Raw genomic sequence first — 20,241 nt, 5'->3', positions numbered from 1 at the left:
GCTGGAACTGGATAGGCTGTAAGGTCCCTTCCAACCTAAGCCATTCTGTGGCATCCACTTTGGCGTTGGGGAGTCTGTGATAACAACAGCTGCTTTGCAAGAGCTGGATTAATATACTTGTTGGGAATCATTTGAATCAGCTTTATAGCTTTTGATAAAAGCTTCTGTTTTGTTACAGTTCATTCTTTCATTGTGCAATGCATTTCACAGTTCACATCCATCTGCAAATGTATTTTTTTTTTTTAATCCATTATGGCTACTTTTCCTCTTCCATTCATCTATTTTGAAATAAACAGACTAAATTAATTCAAATGTTTGCCTCTGAAATGCCTTTATTTTTATGGGATATATACTACCTCCACAGAGGGATTTATGTGTTTCTTGCAGGGGAAAACTAAGTACCCACTTACAGTATCTTTTATTAGCCAGATGATGCTTTCAAAGTGTTGAGAAAACATGAGCAAATTAGTCTTCATGCCAACACCCAATATGTCAGGGGTGTCTTCATTTTTATTTATTTTTTATCTTCACTTTGCTGTGAGGGTTACTGAGACATCCCAGATAAAGCACATTACAGCATGTTAGGGTATACCTAAGACCTGGTTTGCTGACTGTACGTGTCATGGAAGGACTGGTGGCCATACTATGGGGTATACCCCTCAGATTTGTGTAATATTAGTTTGCCACACTATTTTAGCATTTAATACTTTAGAATTTTAATATTGGCAACATAATATTTTGTGGGAGTTGGTGTGGAAAATGTCCAGATTAGAGACCTTTTAGGTTTCTATTCACAAGTCTCCTCTGTGATGAGTTGTTACCATTCCTGGGGTTTCTATTTCTTCTACTAAGCTTCTTTTGTCGTTTATTCTGAGCAGAGATTGATTTTTGTCTCACTTATACAAAGAGATCCTCTGCTTCTATAGTTAACTCTGCAGAGAAGCATATATATATATATATTTTTTTTTTCATGGCAAGCTACTTGAAATGGTGTAAAAAAACCAACAAACCTCTCCTGCTATCTCTCTGGGTCTACATCATGAGCTTTGTTATCCTGATTTCTGACCAGTAAGGTGTATGCATGGCCCCTCCTTTCTTCTCTCAGTTGTCCCATCTTGTTTTTTGCCCATCTCATTCCCGTCTAAATACTTCTTTGCCAGATATTTGACTTCCCTGTATTTAATTTGATCCCATTAGATCCAGTACTCCTCCTACCATTGCTCATAATTTCTCACCCTCTCTACACGTTTACAGCAGGGCTATGTATACTCACCCGTTAGTTATCAGTGAACTAAGCTCAATATTTAGCACTTCTGATTGTTTTTTGAAAATGAATCACCACCTCCCCACCAGTCTTCTGATGTGGGTGCTTTTTTCAGCATTAGATGAATGACTTCATTTTGAATATTCATTTAGAAGGCTAAATTCTCACTTGTACTTCATGAAAGGAATGTATGTATTTCTTATGTAATTAGTGCTCGCTTGAGAACTATATTAAAATTATACTAGACAAAAGTTAGTGCTAGCCTGTACTAAAGGGAGTATTAACTGAATGATAAAATGCTCATTTTCCACCTCCAGTGTGTCTCATGGAAAGCATGTAACAGGTTCTATAAATGGCTCAGCGTAAAGGTGTAGGTAACCTGTTATTCTCGTTTCCTTTTACCTGAGAAAAGGCTGTAAAGATACAGTTGTGTGATACTGTGAGGTTCGACAACAGATATGATTTTGCGGATCTCCATTGGAAAGGCAGCAGATCGAGGGCACACTGAGAGGCGGGCGGCAGCCCCGAGCCTGGGATCGATGTGTGCGAGCGCTGCCGCTGGGCGGCGTTGTTCCGGCTGCGCCGAGCCGAAGAATTAGCGGCAGAGAAAAGTCGCCTGTGCCGTTTAAAAGGAATCCTGGTCAGGAGCAAAGCTTCGTATCAAAGCGCGGACAGGAAAAACCCTGCCTCGTTAAAAATCAGCTTAAAGCCAGCCGTCCTGCTCCTCTCCGTCTTTCTGCCTTTCTCCCCCGCAAACGAGCTTACGACTCTCCTTCAGGGCAACAGCTCCGGCGGCTTAGAAGAAATTTGTACGCGACTAAAAACGAAGTTCCAGCTTCCTCGTCAGACGAGATCCGCCACGCGCGCTCGAGCCGAGCGGGAGCGCGCCCCGTCGGCCCCACGCTCCGCCCCACGCTCCGCCGCCGTCCCACAACCCCCCGCGCTCCGCTGCCAAGATGGTGCTGCTGCTGCGGGCGGCTTCCTACCCGCGCCGGGTGCTCCTCGCCATCGCTCTGCTGCGGCCTCCGGCGGCCGCCGCCTGCGCGCACGGCTGGTTCCCGGGGAGCGGGCGGCGGCGGGGCCCGGGCAGCGGCACGGTGCGTGGGGCAGGGTCGGGCGGGCGGGAAGGGAGGGGAAGGGAAGGACGGAAGGCTTTGGGCGCAGAGGACGCTGCGCCGGAGCTGCCGTCGGGGGTCGGGTCCTGCTGTCCTGTGCACCGCGTCCGCTCGCTGGCCGAGCGTTCGAAATCGGTGTGTGCGAGCGGCGGCTGGTTGCCTTGTGTCCTCGTGAGCTCAGGGGTGCCGTTAGGCTCTGTCTTCTGGGCCTTCGGTACCTGGCTGCGCCGCGCGGCCCGGGCTGCACCTCGAGCAGCCGTGAGCCTTGTGTGAGGGCAGCGCGCCGCGGAACTTCGTGCTGTGCTGACCTGACCCTGGGGCTGGCCTGAGCCTTCCAGGCTGGGTGCTACTGCGGGCTGGTGGCCGGCACGGGATTCTAGAAGTGAAACCTGGCCCTAGAGGGGCTGGGTTTTTGCCTGTGAGTTGTGGTAATGGAAGGCAAAACTTCTGCCGCTGCTGAGCTCCGAAGATGGTTAGAGCTTTGTGGCAGGTAAAATCTGATGCCTAGTGCTGTACTGAGCTTTCTTACGTTGCTTGCCTCCTGTGAATGTGGCTGGCCTCTGGTTCTTTGCAGCAAGCTTTGTTAAGGGTCAGCGTTATGCGACAGGCTGTGGGGCTGTGCTGGGTGCACTGTGCTGTGTCAGACAGCAGCACGCTGCCCTGCTTCCCAGCCCGTGCAGTTCCTTGTTGTCAAAGAGCCCCGTGTTGGAAGGGCTCCTTCCAGCTGGCTTTCTAAAGCACGTGGCTTATGGCCTTTCCTCAGCAGTTCTTCAGCTTGCTTGCTCAGGAATATTTGCTGTTCCACTACGAAGGTTCTTTTCGTAGGGAAGTTGCTGGTAGTGTTAAATTGGGAGGGTAAGGGTTTGCTTTCAACTCTGACATCGGTTTTGTGGTCTGCTACCTTCTAGTTTCAGCATTTAAACATGGGACTAAAAGACCTGCTTTAAGAGAACAGTTTCATAGTTAACTGCTCCTTTGCAAATGGTTGAATACACATTCAGTCTAGGTTTGCTTGCTTTTCTGTATTTTGGAGCAGTCAGCTCTTTGTTATTCCCTTTTTTCCTTTCTTATCCCCATCCGTTTCTCAGTGTTTGGGCAGTAATTTTGTTCCCACACTTCTAGTAGTTTAACTTTTTAAAAGTAAAGCACGCTCTAGTCTGCTACCTGCTTAATTCTGCACAGGGATTAAGTTAAATGCAAGCATCAGATCAGTTTCTGTAGTCTAAACAGTTTCCATCCTTAAAATCAGTATTAAAAATGTGCTAGTACCAGAGCACAATCCATCTTCTCTAATTTCGAAGGGGCATGCAACAGGTTTGACAGTATTCTTGCATTGAGGGTTGCCACAGCTGTCTTTGTATGTTATAAGCTTCATGCTGAAGACGAGCACTTGTAACTAAGGTACAAATTGGAATTCTTTCTGTCAGCATGTTCCAGTCAATGATTTTGATTGCACGTAAAGAATTGAGTACATATCTCAAATTGAATGAGGCCGGCTTTCAATAATTCATATGTGTTTTTCAATGTGAGTGAAGGAAGTGCATCTCAGAGATCAAATGAATTAACTTTCCATAAATTCTCAGATAGCTATTAGTTCTGCTGGATAATAACCTTAAGCCTTTTATCCTTCTTCCAAGAGCACTGCTGTTTATGACGAACTTCTTAGTGTCCCCTTGATTTATTGCCTCTGACAGGCAGAGTTCTGTTACAGATGGCAATCAACTTAATATTACTTAGAAGAAGAGATGAGCAGGACTGAGCTAGTAAGTTTGGGAGGCTTTTAGTATTGAAACCTGTATAAGATGAGAAGCTGAAGCTGATGCACACCAAGTGTTTTCCTATGTATGTTAATATCTTGGTATTGTCCAGTATTCAAAGGAATTTCGAATGTCACAGCAAGCAAACAGCAACGTAAGCATTGTGATGTGTATAATTGCTTATTTTAATCCTTTGAATATTTTAGTTTTCATGTGAAATGTGAGTTGTGCACGTACCATATTCATATGGTGTATACAGTTTTAGCATGTATGAGAGCTCTTCTGTGACATTTATTGCTCTCTTGTAGGTATCAAGTATGGGTTAGCTCTTGCACTAGCTTGTTGAGTGTAAGGGCAGTAATTGTGACGTAAAAGCTTATGACCCGACCTGTTAATATTCAAATGTAGCAGACTTATTTGGATAATCCACACCCTTCTTTCCTCCCTCTTGTGTTTCAGCAGTTTGATCTGCCTTGCTTTTCTGAGTGACAGGATGTGTAACCTTTGTATCCTGGAGAGGAAAACAGCTGAGCTGGAGCTGAGCTGGATGGAGTCGGCAAAGCTGATGTCATAAATATTGTGGAACTGTACAGATGTTGTCTATACTGTGGAACTCTGACCAGAATCAATTTGCTGTTGAGATAAATTTGTGTATCCATAAATGTAGTTCCTTCTTGTCATCCTCCAGTGGTTCAAGGTGTCAGACCTCCTTTTCTGAATGTCAGACCTCTGCTGAGTACTGCCCTGATGGGCTTTGAAAAGTGAAGGGACATGACTATTATGCTTTCTAGGAAACTTGTTGTTTTCCTTGCTTTTGTAATAAGGTTTGCCCTGCATCGAAAATAAAAGCTTAAATGGGGGAAAAATAACATTGAGCTGAAAAGATGCAACAGCTTATAAGTAAGGATAACTATTTTACTGTGAATCTGCTGAAGTCAAGGCATATACTGAGGAGTTTCTTTCAGTGATAACTTCAGCAGCTGTAAAAAGCATGACTTGGGAAGCTGTTGTAAAGTGGAACAGCAGAAAGTAGAAGGGACTTTATTTTTTTTTCTTGTGTTATCTTGGCCTCCCAGCCTGCTGTGTGGCCTGTGATAGTGCATGCTTGTGCATGAGTTAATGGCATCCCTTGCTTTGAAAGCAGTTGTAAGGAGTTGCAGGTTAAAGTTACTTATTTACCTGAAGCCTGATCTTGTGAAGTTATACTGATGTTTATCATCTTGACATCATTTCACGTCTGTTGACATCTGTTTAAAATCTGTTGTTACTTAATGCTCTCAGTTTCATTTGTTGTGGATGTGTGTGCAGAGCAGCCCTACGGTGTTAGATATGTCTCCAGTTAAGTTTATGTTGCCCATACTTATAACAGTTCAGTTTATATTTGTAAAGGTAATGATTCTGCCTATCAGAATACTTTTGTCTTTTCTTGTTTTCCTCTGCTATTCATCTCTTCCTTTCTTGCTGTGTGTCACTCTTCACACTGGGATGTGAGTACTGCACAGGTTTTTGAGTCCTACCTTCACTTTTCTGTTACAGTTAGCTTAAAAAAGAAAACAAACCAATTCCTGTTAGGCTAGTGCAGTTATGTGCTCCACAGAGAAGCTCCTAAGTGTGGGTTTAACCTTGTGCTGGTATGTCTAATCCCATTGCTTCTTTGCATTGATAGTATTTAAACTACCACCAACAGTCATAACACTTCAGCAATATGACTTTTATGTGCAATCAGTGCTAGGCATCTGTTTCATCCTCTAGAGTATACAGAATCATATCCACAAACACATTAAGGGAACTTAATGGTGCAGAGTTAGAAAGCGCCAGAATTGAGGTACCCCACGTAGTTCCCTGACTTCTGAAATCGTCAGGACTTGTTTGTGCTGGATGAAGTTCTGAGATGCTACTTTTACCTGCAGTGATAAGGGCCAAGTTTCCTTTGCAGTCTCAGCTTATTGGGAAGGAGTTGTAATGAGGGACAGAGGAGTGCTAAGTCTGCTTAAGGGGTGTGTGGAGAGTAACAGTGTAAGCTTCAGCCCTGCTCTGGTTCTGTTAATGCTGTGGTGGCTGGAAGGCTTTCCGCTGGACCAAGTTGCTCACCTTGTCAGTGTTCAGTTCTTCATTTCGTTGCTGAAGTCTTGGTTTTTAATAAGAGCTTGAGAGAAGAGGGGAACTTGCAATCTTGCAGGCACGTGTTTCCCCACTTATCTTGTGCAAATCGTATGTCCTTGTCACTGTCTTCATCTCTTAACCCTGTAGCAGTTCATAGTCCCAGTCAACTGAAGACTGCCTAGTGCAGTAATTGAGGTAGATCTGTTGGTGTTTCAGCAGAACTTATTTCTGTGATGTTTCTCCTGTACTTCCGTCAAAAGAAAACTTGTGGATTTGCCACAGGATGTAAATCATTAGTAAAATGTTTTTGTGGTACCTTAGTACGTTCTCCAAGAACAGTACTTAGCTTCTTTCCAGTAACTGTTGGGGCGTCAGTTGTCTGTTCCCATGTGCTAGGAATATACGACAACAGAAATGCATTCTTATTATCAAGTTTGATAATGCTTAAGATTAATACATTCTTTTTCTTGAAAAGCCAAGCAGGAGAGAATGATAGTGCTCAGGAGAGGTTCCAGCTGTGGTGTCTTAAGAAAAGCCAAAGCATAGCAGTGAGCAGTTGGTTCATCAGCCCCTACCCTTCTCTATGGGTGGTATTTCAGCAGTCCTTTATCTGCATCACTTGCTTAAAGAAGTATAAATGCTGGCATAAAGACACCAAGGACGTCAGTATGCTGTCTGTCTGCATACTGTAACTGCCTTTGCTGAATTAGAGAATGCTGCTGCTTTTGTATTGGTTGCATGGCTTCATTTGGTGTTAGGTCCTAGGTTGCTGTCAGGTGCCGCAGTGGTGGTTGCTGCAAGGAGTGTTTAATCCTCCTCTTGCGTGCTGGTGGGAGCCTTATCTGAAATAACAGCGCCTTTGTGGCAATTACATTAATTTGCAGTAACTTGGGACATGGTGAGGTCTCTCAAATCCCTTGTCTCCTCCCATTACGTTTTCTGTTTATGAAGCTGTCACTGTTCATATGGAGAGCGTGTTTGTTTAGATGGAATCTACTGTGTTGACAGCAAGTGACAAGGTTATCTACAATGAACTGCCTTACAGATGAATCTCCTTAATTCAGCTCTGGTCTGGGAAGCATCAGGGCAGTTCGCTCAGGCCAATGAACTCTGATAAGTGGACAGTTCTGATGTTTGCTCTTCCTGCGTGTGTTGCTGTAGAATGGAGGTGCTGGAAATAAGTGTGTCCTGTGTGGTGACATTTGTCCTTTTCCTCTAGGTGATGAGCAGTTTTTGCTATTTATTTGTGTGTGTGTGTGTATTTTTATATGCGAGGTATGTTGTTAGAACAGAGCAGTAAAACATTTAATACTGTGTCAGGGATGTTGTGGAATCTTCATTGCTAACTGAGAGGTACTTGTTTTCCCTGTTGGGAAGCACTGTCAGTTAATCTGTCTGGGGAAAATAAATGGTCCTTAGAATCTTCTATGGAAAATTAGTTGCTCTCAGTGTGGCATGTAAAGCATGCTGCAGTCGGTGCCTAGCAGTATGCCCATGAGATGCACTGACAAGTTTGTGGATGGTGACTACCTTGTGTTCTGCCTGCCTGAAACCTGCCATCAGCCAGGCTGTGATTTCTAGCAGTCCTAATGCATCCCAGGGAAGAGCTGTAGGCTGTGATTGGCCTTGTGGTGTCAGCTGAGCTGAGGGGGATTGGAAGTGGCAGAACCTATAAGCATAACAATTTGTTGTGTAAAATAGAACAAAAGAATATTTTAAGAAGTCAGAAGACAACCTGGGAGAAGATTTAAAATGAGAGGAGAGGGAAAACTTGAGGACTTTCGCGATACAAAACCTGATAGGGCTGAGTATTAAGAGAAGGAAAAATTTAATTGTCATTTAGAGTTCTTGATGGTTGCATGTAATCTATTTTATAGCAGTTCCCCACCAGTTTTCATTCTCTTTTCCTGTGGCCAGTTGTCAAAAAAAGAAAGCCATCTGCCTCGTTACCATGTTCTGCTTGTTTACTTAAACCAGATGAACATTATCTGAATGTGAAGTGCATGTTCTGCTTTGCTCTGTTACATTTTTTTATTCTCTTTTTTATTCTGTAGATTCCACCAATCCGCAAACGAAGATCATGGCAGACTCTGATGGGAGGTCATTCAAGGCCATTATTGGAGATATCAGATGTAGGTAGAAATTGCTCTTCTTCCTACTCATGGGGAGGAAGAAATCCTTAGAGAGTCTTTCCGTATTCTCCCTTCTCCCCAGCCCTTACAATTTGGAAGTACAGCAAGTTAAATGAAAGTTACGTTTCCACCTCATGAAAAGAAGTCATCTTGAAGTTTCAGACTTCTGCACTTCTCTCACAGCCTTTTTGAATCCCTAAAAGCAAACCAAAACACAGCACATTATAAAGAAGAATTGTTATCAATTCACAAATTTTATGTTTTTACTTCAATTCATGCTGCTAGGCATAGAAAATAGCAATGCCTAGAAAGCTGTGAGTTTTCCATGAGTACGTGGGGCTTTATTACTTCAAATTCCTGCTTAGATTGTGAAGTATCAAGGAACTTTACAAATTTATGCTCAACGTTGTGAACAACAGGGTGTCAGGCTCTTATTCTTGTGAAATCTGCTTGCTTTAGTGCTGATGTAAGCTTAAGGAAGATTCATTTTTTAATGGGTTCATGGAATAATGAAGCAGTGTACTTGGCTTGAATGAAGTTAAAATGTATCTGTGTTTTATATTCTATTATGAAAAAACAACCGCAAAACAATGCTCATAGAACAGAGTTAAGCTAAAATCTGCTGAGTATTTTGACTGTGTCAAATAAGCTTTGAAGTATTCTTTAAAATATGAAAAATGTGGAACTTTGCTTTGGGGAGCTCCAAGCTCTGGTGTCACACTGTGTCTATACAGTGAGATTCCTAAAGAGTTTGTCAATAACTTGTGCTGAAAGGAAGTTGGAAACACCTTGCACACCTTCTGAACAAAATGCAGCCTCTTTAATAAGCTTTAGCATCTATTTTTTTGTGGCAAGCCCATTGTAATTGGAGTCATAGCAAAGTTGTTATTCTCTATAGTGCATCTGCTTGGATTTCTAACTTCTGAGTTTTTATCTGTATTTATTTATCAAGTTGTCTTACTCATGTGATAGGAGAAGGGAGCATTGGTTTTTATTAAGCAGGTTTATAGTGCAGCTGCATGTATACACGCTGTACCAAATTGCAGCTGGAGCTGTGGACCTTGTACGCTTTCATCTGTCATACGGTACCAGTGAGCCATTCTCAGCCTGATAGGAAAGAAGTGGGAAGTGAGTTTTGACCCCTCAGCAGAGTTGTTATTGTTGTACATGAAAAGAAGATTATTGCTTAACTATGTCCCACTTTATTTATTAACATGTTCAGTTACATTTATCTTCCAAAACTTTAACTTCTTTTCAGTGTTCTTTGTTCTACTTCTTAGTTGTAGGTGTCATTTTTACATAAATGTTCAAGACTGTTTTCTTTACCTTCTGGCTAATTGGAACGTTTCCTTTGCTATACAGCTAGATTTATAGTTCTCTTATTGTTTCCTAAAGTAAGGCAAGGCTTTTGAGGTAGGATCTTTTATTAATGTAAGCTGAGTCAGTTGGAGGGTAAGGGGAGAAAAACAGACTTATGGTTGTTCTTTCTGTTGGCTTTTAAGTGCATGTTTCCCGAGGTTCTTGCAAATTAACTTCTCTTTTTCACACAGATTTCTCCAAGCTTGCAACTGATAGAAAAGAGAATGTGTTGGCATGGACATGCAGGTGGAGGGCTTCACACAGATCCAAAGGAAGGGGTAAAAATTGCTTCATTATTGTGTTTTTTTTTCTTAAAAACGCTGTAGACTTCAAATAGCAAATCATTGGCACTGTTGATAGGTGTTTGAATGCTGTAGAACAGTAGATTCTATTTACTTCTTAATCTAAGAGCTACATTAACACAGTTATCACAGAATCACCTGGGTTGGAAGGGACCTCAAGGATCATGTAGTTCCAACCCCCCTGCCTAGCAGGGCCACCAAACACACACATTCAGATCAGGTTGCCCAGGACCCCGTCCAACCTGGCCTTGAACACGTCCAAGGACGGGGCATCCACAACCTCCCTGGGCAGCCCGTTCCAGGGCCTAACCACTCTCCTTGTAAAGAACTTCCCCCTAACATCCAACCTAAATCTTCCCTCCTTCAACTTGAATCCATTTCCCCTAGTCCTGCTGTTGTCAGCCCTTTTGAAGAGTTTACTCCCCTCGTGGGTGTAGGTTCCCTTCAGGTATTGATAGGCTGCAATGAGGTCACCCCGCAGCCTTCTCTTCTCCAGGCTGAACAAGCCCAACTCCCTCAGCCTGTCCTCATAGGGGAGGTGCTCCAGCCCCCTGATCATCTTAGTTGCCCTCCTCTGGACCCTTTCCAAAATCTCAATGTCTTTCTTGTACTGAGGGCTCCACACCTGGACACAGAACTCCAGATGGGGCCTCACAAGAGCCGAGTAGAGAGGGACAATCACCTCCCTGTCCCTGCTGACCACCCCTCTCCTGATGGAGCCCAGGATCCCATTTGCCTTTCGAGCTGCCAGAGCGCACTGCTGGCTCATGTTCAGTCTCTCGTCCATCAGGACCCCCAGGTCCTTCTCGGCCGAGCTGCTCTCAAGGACCACTCCTCCCAGCCTGTACGGGTGCCTGGGGTTCTTCCGGCCCAAATGCAAAACCTTGCACTTTGCCGTGTTGAACCTCATTAGGTTCACCTGAGCCCAGCCCTCCAGCCTGTCGAGGTCCCTCTGAATGGCATCCCTTCCTTCCACCATATCAACCGCACCACTCAGCTTGGTGTCGTCAGCAAACTTGCTGAAGGTGCACTCAATTCCCTCATCGATGTCATTAATAAAGATGTTGAAGAGCATTATCATGAATGTTTGGCAGAGTTCTTTAGTTTCTTTAAAATTCGATGCTGGTGTTGCATTCCTTCGTAACTTCTCTGCAGTAGGTTAATTTTTTTTTTCATACCAAGCATGTTCTGTTGTAGCTTAATGTGGTCTGGTGTTCTTTGCAAATGATCTATCCCTGTGATTTGACATTAGCTTGTGGATACAAGTTTGTGCATCAGCTGGTGAAACTGCGCTTAAAGCAGGAGGAAAAAAACTAAATTGTGCATGTGTTTCGACTTTGATTTAATGTTGATGCATCTGGTGTGCTTTGACTACATTTATAATTGGGAAGCACATATGTTAAAGTAATGGTAGGTATGTAAGGAGAGGCAGTGTCTTCATTAACACGAATGGCTGCAGTTAGAAAATGAGGTAGGCTTTTGGTTAAAGCAATGCAATGTAAACTTGGCCTTTTTGAAATTACAACATCAAAGAGCTTGAGTTACATAACTTTTGTCTTTGCATTTGCTCTGCATCTGATGCTGTGTATGTTTGCAGAACGGTGCTGTGCAGTGGTTTATAACACCCTCTGATGGGATCTTCTTGAGGCCAGCCAAGGCTGTGGTGATGACAATGTTGTTTCAGTGCAGATCCTGGGTGTTTCAGGGCTGGTTTGCTCACGCTTATCTGTTCTAACGGTTTGCTCCCCACAGCCTGGCAGCTCTGGCAGTCCATTTTCCTGTAGCTGTAAAGGAATGGATCATCTTAAATTTTGGTCTAAAAGTTACCCCTTCATTTAATCTCGACCTGTTTGTGCTGCAAGCAGAAGTCAGGAGGCAATTTGCTAACTTTTATTGCTCCTGCAATAAGAGGGAGTTTCATAACCTAAAATTATAACCAGTTTGTTTTAGCAAGCATCTGTGATCACTTCTGAACAAAGCTTGGGGGATGCAGAAGAGTCAGACATTTTCAGTTGGTAGCATTACAGGTGCTGCATGTAGCATGAACTTCAGACTAGTTTTACAACCCTACTTGCAACATGTACAGGCTCTTTTGACACATTTCCTAGGAAAAATATACTTTAAAGCTAGGAAGCTATTTATCTCCCTAATTATCCTAATTGTATATGTTCTTGAATATGATTATTATGGATTGCACTTTTCCTTTAAGTGGAAGGGAGCATTACGTTCCCTGTTGCGTACTCTAGTTCTCATATGTTTGTTGAGCTTAGTTGTTATTTTTTCCTACTCACATTTTTATTTCTCTGGTTACGTTGATCAGCTGAATATTGTCTGTTCACTGTCAAGACCTCTTTTCTTTTCTTTTTTTTTTTTTTTCTTTTACATGTCCATGTAAAACATTTTTAATGTACACTTAAAACAAACTTGCCTTCGTATGGTGCAGTTGCAAATCACATACCCAGCGTCACAACTGACCTGTCTTCAGGATTGCTGCAAGGCTCTGTTTTTGTTCTATTTAAAAAGCTGCTCCCCAAAATGCAGGTCTTTTTCAACTGAACCACCTGTCTGGAGAGGAAAAATAAAGAGTGGCCATGGATGCAAAAACTGAGAGGTTCTCAGCAAAAATGTAGGAAATCTGATGTGGCAGTGTAGTTCTTCCATGCATGTTCGGGTGCATAAAAGATCTGGTACTCCAATTACAATGAGAAATCTTTCCCCCTAGAATTAAACTTCTAGAAAAACTGGAGATAATGCACACCAGCAGTATTAAATCTGTATCTCTTCCAGCTTGCTTATTTTTGACAGATGAGCTTGTTTGTTCCAGAAACTGATTTGGGGACTGATGTTTTAAATTCCCCCTCCTTTACCAGCTACAGGGAATAAAGAGCTAAATGCTGGGGATGAACAAAAAAGTGTGTGTGAAGGGCAGTAGGTGTTACCTTCATCTCACAAATAACTGGAAGATTGCACATCTGTTTTGTTATAAAGTAAATTTTGCTTGCAACATTAGCCAATGTGCAGAAGACTGAAAACAGTAACATTATTTTACTATTTTCAGTCTTTTTGGTGTGTGTGTTAGATTTCTGTCAGCAGAACAGGCAGCAATAAAAGCTGTGATGTCTGACTTGTTGCTAAGCAGTTATATATTACTTTCTTATGGAAACATTGCTAGTCATGTTAGAGTGCAGATAATTAACCTGCCCCTACCTCCATTTCACTCGGTTGCTATTTGGTTTGCTAGTCACTGCTTGCCCTCTGCGGCAGGACAGACAGTAGGAAGACAGAAGACAAAGTACTTTTTTTCCCCCAAAGCTTGTTTGACTTATATTTAAGTTGTTATGGCAGCTTGAAAAGAAATCTTACCTCACTTTGCTGTTTTGCTTGATAGGTGTCTGTACTGTCAGGTAGTGAGCTAGTGTGAGGTAGCTCAGCTGAGAAATAGTGCTGCTGCTTCACTCAAAGCACATTGCTTACCACGAACTGAAGCAATCTTTTTTTTTTCTTAAGAAGTCATGATCTCATGTTCTCAGTCGTGCTTTTTCTCATGCTACTGAATTTGCAGAGTTGTCTGGCTCCTTTCTGAGCTGAAACACAGCAACAAACACTGAATAGTTTTCTGCCAGTTGCATAACTGAATAGTTTCATTGAGGTGTTTCGTGGCCTCCAAAGGTGGTTTGAGAAATGGACTGGGACTGTAGAGTTCAGTGTTGCAAAGAGATGGAAAAGCAAAGGAGGGATCAAGCAATCAAGTTCATGGCTTGTGGAGTTGTCTCATGCAGATGTGAGACAGCTTGTGCTGGTACAATGCAGATGGTGGTACAGCTTCCTGAGTGAGTACACAGAGAGCCAGAACTGTTTTTTTTTTTTGTTTTTTTTTTTCCATTGTCAGCAATGACAGCTTAAATGCAAGTCAAGCTACCACTTGTCCATCATGCTTCTGATGGATCTTCCTCCTAGCATAAACTTCATACATGAAGTCACAGGGCCAGCCCACTGAATGCTTTGCAGTACTCCGTAGTCTTGGAGATTATGAACAGAAATTATTATATATATTTTCAGGTGTTCTAGAAGGTGTAGAATCTGGAATAGTCAGGGACAGAAAGAGAGGCAGTATTTATTCCTTCACAAATAAGTCTTTAAGTATTTTGTAGTATTTAAAAAACAGGCTGCAGCTGCTTTTTTAAAGGCTTTTCTTTGCTACCTGCTGTATTGTACATCTAATACTTTTCCTTCTGTCACTTCCATTTCTCTAGGAATAAGCCTTGGAAGAAAATATAAAATGTTACTGCCACTTAGAAGGTTAAAGTAAACATCTTTTTCTTAGCAGTTATATGGCACAGAAAACCTAAAAGGAACTTGAGTCCATTAAGCAGATTGCTCATTTTAATTCTTAATGTTGTCACTTGCATAGTTCAATTTTCAACTTACGTTTCTGTACAGGAGTAACATTTATTTCATGGTAAACTTTGATGTAGTGCGTGTGTGTTTTGCCTCTCCTTTGATATTTCTTCTTGTCCCTTTGCAAGGCCTTTGGCAACTGACTCACTGGCTTCTGACTTCTGTCGCGGTTCAGAGCCATGAAAAAGCTGAAATGGGTTCCTTGTCTGCAGCCAATGTACTTCTTTCATTTAATAGCTTTTCTGTACATAGTCTGAGTATCCTATAGCAGCAAATAATGAGAACTGCACTGGTTGTGCGAGCATCTTCTGTATTAATGGGATACCACTTTTTTTTTTTACCTTCCTTTTTAATCTGTAAGAGCTGATCAAAGATATTTTCCGAATGTTTGAAATGCTATTTATGCATATGCTTAGCTCAAATTGAAAGATTCATGTATGTGCTGTAGCTGATACCTCCATGTCCTCAGCGGGTAGGACAAAGCAGAAATAATTCTGCATCCTCAGTTCCCTTATAAGTCTTTGATTATATCAATTTTTTTAAAGTCATTTGAAATGTGCTTACGCTTTGTAATGCTCAAATATATTTGCAGTTGTTGACAATATACAATATTTCTCCTGATGGTTGTCTTTGAAGTCAGTGACTACGAACACTGGGATGAACTTCCCCAAGCTTTTAAAAGCTTGCACTTACAGGATTGGCTTCACTGCTTGTCTTCTTAACAGAACTCCTTTCTCACTCATTCACGCTAAACCTTAACAGAGGATTTTTATTCTAATTAGCTCTGTTCTCAAAATTGAGGTCCTAACATGTGAGACACATGAACTAGTGAGGGAAGTGTTAAATCACTTTGTAAAATTCCCCTTTCTGTGGGCTACTGTAGTGAAAAACCACCGTAAAGTATGGACTGACTTTTTCTTCTTCCTCTTCAGTTCCAAAATATTGCCTGAAATAGAGAGATTAGCTGCTACTTGCTGCCCTCCCTTCAGCTTTAGATAACCTTTGTGCCTTTGACATTGACTCTAGGGTATCCAACACAAAGAATGAGGTTTTGCCACTTGCGTGTGCACTGCATGCGCTTTTGTTCTGGCTTGGCTTTGTTTCAGCTGTGGAGTTTGGTGGGATATCTTTGGATGTCTTTCTCTGGATGTCTTTCTCTGTTCCATTTTTGTTTTACGTGCACTCTTGAGAACACATTAATTAAGAACAATTAATCTGTTTTATTGGTGTCATGTATATAAACCTAAAAACTTACAGCTCAAAGTATTAATAGGTGGTCCTGATAGCAAACGTTGTGGACGGTGTCCCTATCAAATAAAGTACCAGTTATCCAAATCTACACAATTAATTCTTAATTACACTGTTACTTTGCTGCGTGAGTCTCTTTATAACGTGATGCCTTTGTTTGCTCTTTTCAATAGCTGAAAGAGATAGATGCCAAGAAGATTGTCAGAGCGATGCTGTCTTATGTGTGGCCCAAAGACAGACCAGACCTGCGAGCCAGAGTAGCCATATCTTTGGGGTTTTTAGCAAGTGCAAAGGTAAGAACAAGTGTTTCACTGTATTATGATACTCAAGCTCTTGCTGCAATGAAGTCAACGTTTATTAGCTGTTAGAAGGAAACAGGAGTGCAAAACCTTTCCACAGATTAGTGAAAGATATAATTTAAATTTAGTGGAAACCTTGTGGGAATAAATCGGAAGGGGAAATGTGAGTTTGTGCAAAAAGTGTTTTGGAAAAAACAACCATCAAAGCATTTAGTTAAGATATTGAAATAAAGTTTGTAAGCATCATTGAGACATATGGCTCAACCGACTTCCTTCTAAATAGGGCAGTTTTTACCAAACACGAAGCTAATATTAGCAACTTGATGGGATAAGCTGAAGTAGGTGCTGCTTAGCAATGAGTTTCAGCACTCGAGTTAGTCTTGCTGTATTTCCTTATCAGTGTTCAGCAACGTTGCTGTGTTGTGGAAAGAGCAAAGAAACAAACTTGAGTTATGTAGGTGATAAAAGAGTACTTGGAAAAGAAATGTGCTCATTTATTTGAACTGAAAAGGAAAGGCCAATCTTTTGGTGTACAGTACTTTCTGGTAGAAGCAATCTATCAGGTGGTAGCTGGTACTGTCTCCAAGAGATATTTTGGTTTGTGCTGCTGTTCAGGAAGTTGCTGATAATGCAGGTGATGACTTGCAGAATATGGCGTGTTTGTACAAGCAAACTTCCATCCTTTCTGTATAAAATACTGCTTTTGTGTATACTCAAAAGTATCTGGGAAGCTGTCTGGTCCAAATGAACGTGCTGAGAGTGTTTTGCTTTAATATACCATGTCATTGCCCTCACAGTAATGTTCTACTGATTATAAATTGTTGGTTTATGAAGCTTGTGTGTGATCTACTTTCAGTACACCCATCTACAGATGCTTGAGTTTCTTTTTAAAGCCTCTTATTGGTATTACAGATAGTAATCTGAAGACAATATTGAAAGAAGTTTAAAGTACTTTTTCTGTACTTTTTCTCATTTGCTTGAAGGCTGCCATGGAGTTCTTCCCCCTATTGCTTAATGAATGCTGTTTTTCTTGTGTGGTCTGAGCCATTAGTGATGTTGCTTAAAACTTTTTTCACTACAAGTAACGTCCATTGTAGCAGCAGTAGCATTTATTCTCAATCAATGGAGATCTCCAGGTAGGTTCCTGGTACCTAGTAGATAGCCCCTCAAGGTTTTCTGTTTCCTTAGGCTTGGAAATAATTGTTCTTTGGGGTTTATTACAGTAGTGCTTCCTCACTGGAGAGGTTAGTTAGGCATTTTGGCTTTTTTGATTCCTAGTTAGGCATGCCATGTCATATTGGGCTTGAATTGCAGCTGGTCAGAGTGCAAATGAGATGTTTGGTTTGAAACTGAAATCTGCTGCAAGAGACAAGTCTTCCCCAGTACCCTGTCAGAAAATCAAGCATTGAATAATTGCTCTTTAGGGAAGTAAATGGATGTTGGAATGTGCTAACTGTTCTTTTAAATTTCCTACTTCTAATTTAGCCTGGAAGCACTGATGTTCAATACAGCTTCCTGAAGGGAGAGAGCAGAAAAGCTGTTGAGCTTTCCTCAGGTTTTAGGAGGTGACTGTTAGAAGTGTTTTGTCAGAATGTTTGTTATGGCAAAGAAGAACTTCGTTTAGGAAACACACAATAAGTAAGCTCTCAACAGATGTGTGTTATATCTCTGGGGTAAAAGTTTTTGTGGAAATCTTCTAGCTGTGCTTTTCTGTAATTGCAAAGCTTTATTAGAGCTCAAAAATAATTTCAATTGAACACATCATCCCTCATCACCTGCACTATATCTCCTTTTACTTTGTGGGGTAAATTTTCTTGAATTGCTTCATATTTTAAATGTGCTCACGTGCACACAGTAATTGTGGCATAACTGACATGCAGTAGATTTGCAGAGCTATAGAAAGTGTAGTATCTCTGAGCCCAGAACATTGCTTTTCTTCCATGGTGAGCTAAAGGTCACTTGGTCCTACAGAAAATTAAACACAAATCAGCTTACCTGTAAATTACATGGACCATATAAAAACCTGTGCGATTTCCTCATTATTTGATCTGGGACCCTTTGTTCAGATTGCTTGTGGGGTTAATTACAAAGTACTTAATAGACCACACAAGCAGTTAGTTAAAGTTTCGCTGCTATTCAGTTGTCAGTGCAAGAATGCCAGTGTGTCTTTCTCCTTGCTGCAGTCCTGGCCTGCTTTCTTTGTTTGCTATGAACTTGTCTGCATCTGAAGGATTTCCATCCTTGCTATGCATGTGCTGTAAAGGTTGCTTGTTCTTAGGGCTTTTGCATAGAGAACCCCATGATCACAATGCCTGTTACTGGTCACCTTCCATCACAAGAAATTCTTTTAAGCCTTTTGGCCAATTTCTTTTAGGTTTGACAAAGGAGTTTGAATTTTTATACCTATATATACACAGTAAAGTTTCACTTCTTAAGGAAAGATAGGAGCTATGGCTCTGAGAAAGAGGCTGTAGGATAGCTTCAGTTTTAGAGCAAAACTACCACAGTAATCCTCAGCCACAGGAAAAAATCTATGACCTCATGCCAGTTTGTGGACTTGCCCACAAAACAGACAGAAGCTGCAGATCATACCTGTCTTTTTCTGCTGTTTGTGAAATAATTTGTCTTATTTCTTATCTCTTTCAGTCTTCCAGTTCAGTAAAATTCGATTTCAAAACAAAAGCCAGTGTGTGTGCAGTTACCGAAGAGCCTGCAGTTATAATCTGTCTTGACTCCTTTAGTGGGGCCCAGTTGCCTGTCATTGAACAGATTATTGTGATTTTTGGTTCCTCTTTGTCTACACATAAGTGCTAGTAGTATTGTTAGCCTTCAGAGTGAGCTGTTTGTATAGCTTTTTTATGACTGAGAGTTGACAGGATGGAGTCTGCTCCAGGGCTAGGAAGGTATTTTTTTCCCTTTGAAGACTTGTTATATTATGACGTGCTTTAAATTTTTATCTTAAATATTTATAGCCTATATAGAGTTGTGTGATGTGGAAGATGCAACAGTAAGACAGGTGAAAAGAGAACACAAGGCATTATCTGTGTTTTCAGACACATAGATTAGCCTGCACAGGTTTTATGGTTTTTCCTTTTTCAACATTCCCCCTCATTTTTTGTCTGCTGGGATATGTACAGTAAATCCTTTACTTCTCTTCTTCCCTTTTTCTTCTGTGGCACAAGAAGTAAAAGTGCTCTGACTCCTGAGGAGCCGGATTAGACAAATGGATGTGACAGAATCTCTTGTCACCTCTGTCATTCTGCAGTGGTTTTTTGGCCTCGTGGTCACACCACGCATGTGTTATTCATGAGCCAGAGAAATCTTTCAGATTGTTTGCATTTCGACTGACTTCTGATTCTGTAAGTTTCAGGAGAACAAGTTGTTTGGCTAAACAGATGAGTGTGGTACTGTAGATGTTGTCTGTGTGCAAAGATAATTACATCTCTGATCAGTTATGTGAGTGCACATCATCGTTTGCATTCTTCTTGCGATTACATGGAGTTAGACAATTACAATAAACCTTTAGAAACTGTTAGTTTTTTTGAGAAATCGTGGATGAGTAGTTCTAAACTTTTTTTAATTCTTACTGAAACAGTGTGCTGTAAATAATCAGTGAATATGAAGAAGGCATGAAGCTAGAATGTTGTTCCCTCATTTGGACCTTATTTTCTAGATTTTGATACCTATCTTGCCTTACGGGATGGAATTTTCTGTTCATACTTCCTCAACTAGAGCTGTTGAATACGTACTTTTATATTGGTCCAGAGGTAAACTCAGTCATCTTCATGTTGATGTTTTTCATTGAATTATTGGCAACACTGTAGACCGGTTTTATCATGTTGGAGCTCAGCCTGTCACTAATTCATCATCTTTATTAAACAAGAAGTACTGGAAAAAGCAAAATGAAAGATAAGACTGTTTGCCCTAAAAGTAGTGCAGTCTCGCATGGGAGCAGAGATGATGGTGCATTATCAGCTTAAAACAGTGCAGTCATTTAAAAAAAAAAAAGTTTGAACCATTTAAGCATGATGTACTGCTCTATAACCTGCTGTTAAATGTGGACTGTTAAGCTGAGATGACTTCATTGGTGCTGTTTGCTTTCCAATAAGTTCAGACAGGGATTAGCTATTCATTCAGAATTATAAATGCGAACACTTCTTATCTGTATCTTAAAAAAGACTTAAATGGGGATTATTACCAAACGTTCAGGCATCGGAAAGAGGATGGAAACCTCTGTAAGTACACTGCATGAGGCAGTTGTGCA

The 20,241-nt window shown here is 41.3% G+C and overlaps 1 protein-coding gene across 1 annotated transcript in view; it reads left to right on the top strand.

Moving 5' to 3' along the window:
• The first annotated feature begins 2,833 nt into the window (after nt 1–2,833).
• The window catches only part of ABCB7 (ATP binding cassette subfamily B member 7), a 35,986-nt gene continuing 18,578 nt past the window's right edge, over nt 2,834–20,241 (top strand). The window contains exons 1-4 of the mRNA XM_042825176.1: nt 2,834–2,869; nt 8,294–8,371; nt 9,922–10,008; nt 15,852–15,971. Of these exons, the coding sequence (XP_042681110.1) occupies nt 2,849–2,869; nt 8,294–8,371; nt 9,922–10,008; nt 15,852–15,971 (306 nt within the window). The 5' untranslated portion in view covers nt 2,834–2,848. The remainder of the gene's footprint in view (nt 2,870–8,293; nt 8,372–9,921; nt 10,009–15,851; nt 15,972–20,241) is intronic.

Source organism: Centrocercus urophasianus, unplaced genomic scaffold, assembly GCF_019232065.1.
Source record: "Centrocercus urophasianus isolate 14NV4802_14NV808 unplaced genomic scaffold, USGS_Curo_1.0 seq_24, whole genome shotgun sequence".
Lineage (NCBI taxonomy): Eukaryota > Metazoa > Chordata > Aves > Galliformes > Phasianidae > Centrocercus > Centrocercus urophasianus.
The sequence above is the reverse complement of the archived record's forward strand: the minus strand, read 5'-3'. Positions and strand labels throughout refer to the sequence as shown.